The 6,353-nt window shown below is 37.4% G+C and overlaps 1 protein-coding gene across 1 annotated transcript in view; it reads right to left on the minus strand.

Moving 5' to 3' along the window:
• LOC111656730 (transmembrane anterior posterior transformation protein 1 homolog) overlaps window positions 1-6,353 on the minus strand; it is a 28,794-nt gene that overhangs the window by 21,056 nt on the left and 1,385 nt on the right. Inside the window, 2 exon segments of the mRNA XM_087174599.1 lie at window positions 1,495-1,613; window positions 3,774-3,904. Coding sequence (XP_087030725.1) covers window positions 1,495-1,613; window positions 3,774-3,904 — 250 coding nt within the window.

The raw sequence follows: 6,353 nt of genomic DNA on the forward strand, positions 1-6,353 counted from the left end.
CTGCACCGCTTTTAAAATTCAATATTACATACTTTTTAAAAAGTATAACTGCTTGACATTTTGGTTAATGTGTATTCAAAGTGAAAACTACTGTTAATAAAACTGTATCGCAAAACATACATATATCACAACACCTGAATTTACTGTTAGCTAAAAGCTACACAGAGTATTGGGACTGGTAACAACCAGTACTTTTGTTTTCTAGATCTTCTGTACAAACTTTTAAAGACCTTGAAATATTATCGGATTAATTCACAGATTTCCCAGAAATGTACAGAAAAATCCTGAAGCCTGAACTAACAACATAACAGCAACATAATCCTGGTTAGAGCTACATCATTAATAAGCCTAACCTGGACGGTTGGGATACAAGAAGTCGTGGACAGAAACCAGAGTCAGAGTGGCTGGAGGGTTTATGTTTATGTTTATCATACATGGAAGAAAAAAATATATAAACTCATATACCAAACAGAAGTGAGTCATAAATGCATCTATTTGTGTGTGTGTGTATCTATACATATGATAATCTTCGTTCACATGATGCATATATTGTACATGTTTAGAGTTTGTCTTTGCTTGTGAGGATGTTTTGTATCATGATAATGGCAGTCATTATTTCGGCTAGCATTTTGGCTAACCCTCACCCCAGACCAGAATTGACAAAAGAATTACCCACATTGCATGGGAAAAAAGTTATATATATGCACATGCACAAAGAAATGGTAATACCAATTAATGTCCCCACTCGCACTCTCAAATTGATTTGCAGTTTCATAGGTCAAAGTTGAGCCACACTGAGGTAAACAACGTGAGATTCATCACTTGAATCTGGAATTCTGGTGTGACCACAACTGTACAATTCTCTACTTGCCAAACACAGATGCAGCTGCATCTGGGAGCGTTTTAATAAACACAGGGAACCTGCATGTGGAGTGTGATTGTATTTAAAAGTTTTGTACAAATGATCAAATGGAATAAAATTATTTTTGTTTCCGAACGATGATAAACTGCTTTAAGTCTTTTCCTAAAATGTACTGATCTGAGAGCTTTTCCTGGTTTTAACTTCCCTTGAAGTGTTTCATTTCTCTTAAAGTGACCCTGTACTGGGTCTTAGTCTCCTGACTGTTTTAATTGTTTTATCTGTTCTCTTTGCTTTGAAATGTATTGATTTCATTGATTCTATTCTATTTATGCCTTTTTTTAAAAAGGTGCTCTATAAATAAAGATTATTATCATTATTCTTCTCATTATCATTATAAACTATCGGGATTTTGACAATGAGCAAGACAGTTGCTGTAATTGTGCAGCCAGCACATCTGCAGGCTTGAACAGATGTGCATTTATACCTGTAGCTTGTGTGCAGCTGTGTGATTGAATCTTATATAAGACAACCCAAAGGTTTATTTTAAGTCTCTATATAAATCTGTGGACATAATTGTACGGTATGCTCCCATGTGGCCGAGTATGTGTGTTTGTGCGTGTTTAGCCACTGACCTGAAACCACAGCATGGCAGGGTGAGGAGGCGGAGCAGAGCCAGCAGCACCCTGAGGGGCAGCAGGGTGAAGACGTACAAGAAGGCATCCACGCACAGGAAGAAGCCAAAGATCATCAGCTGGAAAAGTCACACAGCAACACCTCTGAGTCAAACGTGTGAACAACAGGCAGTAAGCAAAACCTCCAAGTTAAACAATGATCATGAGTTGGAAAGATACAGTATAGCCTGTGGTCACATTACTCATCATCTGGAGAGAGTATTTATCTGTGTCAAACAAGGACAAGACCTATAAATACAATAAGACGATGAAAAAAGGATGCGTGAACATCAGATGGAGAGATTCACAACAGTTTCTTCTACAATTTCTGTCTGAAAAAGTAACGTCTCTTATTTTCTTCACACGCCTTCTGTCTCTTTTCCATCAAAGGAAATAATTAAAAACCAGACTTAAAGCCAATTACGTAGCACACATACCTTCACAGTCTCCCATAAACGAAGAGTCATTGCCTTGTCATTTTTTTTTTTTTAAAAAGGAATATTCTACAAGAAATACATTTAAGCCATCTGAGGTTTTCTTTCTCTTACTTCTGACTGGAAAAATATGAAAGCACTGAGGTGAGTTTTGATGGAAGCTGGTGGGAGGGTTTGTCTCTCATTGGTGGATTATTCTGAGTGACTTTTCTTGGGGTCTTGTCAGGTACCCATGAAGTTGGTTAGTCTGCTTAACATAGTAAAGTCACTGAGGTCTTTTATGTTTACACACATTCCTCTCCTGCCCCCAAGGAAAAGCCAAACCAGTAGGAGCTCTGTTGGTATGGGCTCGCTTGTTAAGACTTATTTCTTCTGAGAGAAGGTCCAGTCAACTCTGAAAATAATGTACAAAGACCTTTACACAACATGCAAATACACAGGATAGCCTCAGTACCCTGATTGTATATTTTTAATGCATAATTATTCTTTAATAAGTTTGGCTTCATTTACTTTCCAGCTTCTGAAATGTGAATGTTTTCTGTGTTGGTCAGAAAAGACATGTAAAGATATCGTCTTGGGCTGTGAGGAACTAAAATAGGCATTTTTCACTATTTTCTGATGGTTTATAAAAAACCCCACATAACTGATTAATAGAGAAAATAATTGGCAGATTGATTGATAATGAATTAATTGTTAGTTTTAGCTCTAAACAGGTGTTTCTATTATTTTGTCCATTTTCAAAAGTTGAACATTTTAACTTTTATGAAGGTAAAATTTATTGCAAGACTGTTTTATTAGGATGCTTTTGTTTTAGTTAGGGGTATCAAATAAACTGGCAGCTAGTGTATACAGGTTATTGACAGGTATCACTGAGAAATGTTCCTAGAAAGAGCTCACAGGTCAGAGCCATCCACATCTTATGAGCCAACACTGCCACCTGTTGACTCATGGGAAGAACAACAAAAATACACTGGTGTCAAGTGAATCAGGGCAAAATAAAATGTTGTTTTTACATAGTACTTTTATATATAGTTCAATCATAAGTACATTTTCGCTGTGTGTGTCATTGCAACAGTGTTTGTGTGTGTGTAGTTGAGATTGCAACTAATCATTTTCTTAGTGATTCGTCTTCCCATTATTCTTTTTAAAAAATAATCACTTGGTCGATACAGTATAATGTCAAGAACAAGGACAAATACATTGATTAACAGAGTCTTAAGTTAAATTACAAGCTTAATATGACTAAATGTTCATAACCAAATATTCCGTTTGTATTATAATCATGTAAATCTTAACACTGAACAACTTTTTAATGGATTGTTGGATTCACTTGTCATCTCTATGCTTACACACTGTTTTCTCGACATACACACACACTATCACAGTTTTATCTGTTCTGTTGTTTTTATCCTGATTCTGTTGTAATTCAAAACCCTAACCAGAGGCTGTAAATTACCTTCAGCTACTGTAGATGTATACATTACATCTGTTAGATTATTTTTCTGTATTCTAACAATGTTTATCTGTATGGTCCCTGAAGAAAACAAGGAACTCTTCACTTATAAAACTTTAACCTGCAGAAGCTTTGGGATTTTTACATGTGAAACGGAAGGAAGGACTGAATTAACTAATCAGGTTCTTACATCATACATCATACAGTGAGACTCTAAAGCTGTCAACTGACTCTGAAACAGTTGTATGCTGATTCTTGTGGTCTGTAAACACCTTCTGTGTGCTGCTGGGAATGACAGCTGACAGATGGAGATAGCTGAAGAGAAAAGGGGTCAGCTGAGGTTGATACACTACCTTCTCCAGTTCCTTGGGAATACGCATGCATGTGTAAACTCTCTCTCTGCGCTCCGTGTACTTTGCCTCATTGTGTTCCAGGAAGTATCCTCTGGTGAGCTCTGTGCAAATGAAACGCGCCAACGACGGATCTGGAACAACATGAGAGCAGCGGTGTTACCACAAGGCCATTGTCTGCAACAATTACAACGACAGCTATCATCACAATGAGAGCGCCAACCTTTGGAGAGTCATACTGCAAAATGAAAACAGGAGGAAACTTCTCTGAATGAGAAAAACTGGGGGTTTAACTGTATTTTTACATCTTGTAAAAGCTGACCATGCTAAATCAAGTTCTTTGTCAAACACAGTAGTTTTTTTCATGGCTAACTAGACCCTTTGTATTGAGGAGAAGTTACAAAGACTGTGATTTTTAACTCTGGCATGGCATGGAAAATAATATTGAATTCTGTTATTCTGTTGACACTGTGTGAATTCACTTCAAAGGAAACACTGATTAAGAGAAGAGAACAGAGCTACAAAGTAAATAATTAATAAATAAATTAACAGAAATTTAATCCACAATAACTTTCACAATAATTGTAGATTGTAGTAACAGAATTTGTATTTTGGACTGTTGGTTGGACAAAAGAAGCTTTTTTAAGATGTCATCTTGGGCTCTGTTTTTGAATATTTTATAAATAAAACAGTTAAACAACTAGTTGAGGAAATAAACAGCAGAACAACCTGCAGTAAAGATAAAGAGAGTAAAATAGAATAAAGAAATAGAGGGAAACATGAATTTTATTTGTAGCCGAGCAGCTGATTTTGTTGAATTGTCTCAGTCTGAGTGCCCCCATACTGTCTTCGCATTCTTTCCACTTGACTTCAACCCGTGAGAACTTGACAGATATGTCATGCTTCATAAGCTGAGGACAAAGATGAGCTCACTGTACATTAAACATCTCCTGACCTGGCGGTATAATGTTGGCTCAACTCGCAACAGTTTTGCTGTTAAAGTCACATGGAGAGCTGGAACACGCTGGGGTTCAATGGGGTCACAGCAAAAAATATCCCATAGGTCCAAGTAAATTTAGCGTTTTCAGTTCAATTGTACATTTGCTCGCCTGTGCAAATTTGCATCTTATCTTGGCAAGTGTGTTTAATATTTGTACTTTATACTGTCCAATATTTAATAAGTAGTGTTTGCCTAATGTGAGATGTCCCCTTTCCTTGGTCTTGATTAGATGAATTCACAATGTGCACAGGGTCAAATAAGAATCATTGGAATCTGCAGGTCACATAAACTATACCAACAGGTGACCCAGTTAGAAAACTCAGCTCTATTTCTACTGCAGACCTTTTTATCAGACTTTATCATATGCTTTTCTTTATTGTTGTTACCACACATGGTGCCTCCACAGTCTTTAGACATGGTCGTAAAGTTTGATAGCTGAGATTTCAGTGCACTGTAATCTGTGACCAATCCGATTCTGTGACGTTAGAGGATTGCACAACAAGAAAGGATCAACCAGATATCAACAGGTGAGAAGTAGGGCTGCAACTACCTACTGTTTTCATTATTGATTAATCTGCAGATGATTTTTCAATTAATCATTTTGTCTACATGACCATTGTAATATTCCAGGACCCAGGGTGGCAGATTTGAAAGTCCATGTTTGGCATTTTGTTTGGAAAATTAAAGCAATAAATAATAAATGATAAAAATAGATTCCAATTAATTTTCTATCAGCTGATTAATTATTAAATAAATTGTTTCATATTTAAACTTAAGGTTTCTGCTGTCATAATCATCAAAACCGGTGTCACTCGTTATCTATAGGGATGTTTTTTTTCCTTCACAACTATGAAAACTTGTGACTTGTGACTCGATTATTTGTTTTATAAGCTCAAGGAGGAACATTTGAATGTCTTATTTTAACCCAACTAACACGGCAGAATTCAGACATATTCAGTTCATCATCATATATGATGATGAAGCCTCACAGTGGAGATGCTGGAGTGCTTGGTAAATGTTTTGCCATTAATGCCATTTGTGCTTTTGCTGTTCCTGTAGAGGTTCATTTCCAATTTCAAAAGTTTCTTACTTCTTAGCAAGTGCATAGATTTATTGATGATTTGTCAGTACTTCCCAGCTGTATATATCATTCATTCATTCATTTTCTACCGCTTATCCTCTAGTAGGGTCGCGGGGGGCTGGAGCATCTTCTCGGGCGAGAGGCGGGTACACCCTGGACAGGTCGCCAGTCCATCGCAGGGCAAACACATAGAGACAGACAACCATTCACACTCACAGCCACACCTATGGTCAATTTAGATTATCCAATTAGCCTAGTCCCCATTTTGCAAGTCTTTGGATTGTGGGAGGAAGCCGGAGTACCCGGAGAGAACCCACACTGGCACGGGGAGAACATGCAAACTCCACACAGAGAGATCCCGCGTCCGAGCCGGGACTCGAACCCGGCACCTTCTTGCTGTGAGGCGACAGCGCTAACCACTGTACCACCACGCCGCCCTGTATATATCTATTATTACTAATAATAAACTCAATTAACCATAAAACAAAACCCTAAACCTGGA

This window comes from Seriola lalandi, unplaced genomic scaffold (genome assembly GCF_002814215.2).
Source record: "Seriola lalandi dorsalis isolate HSWRI2012SDOR001 ecotype SW California unplaced genomic scaffold, Sedor1 jcf7180002054367, whole genome shotgun sequence".
In the NCBI taxonomy this organism is placed as follows: domain Eukaryota; kingdom Metazoa; phylum Chordata; class Actinopteri; order Carangiformes; family Carangidae; genus Seriola; species Seriola lalandi.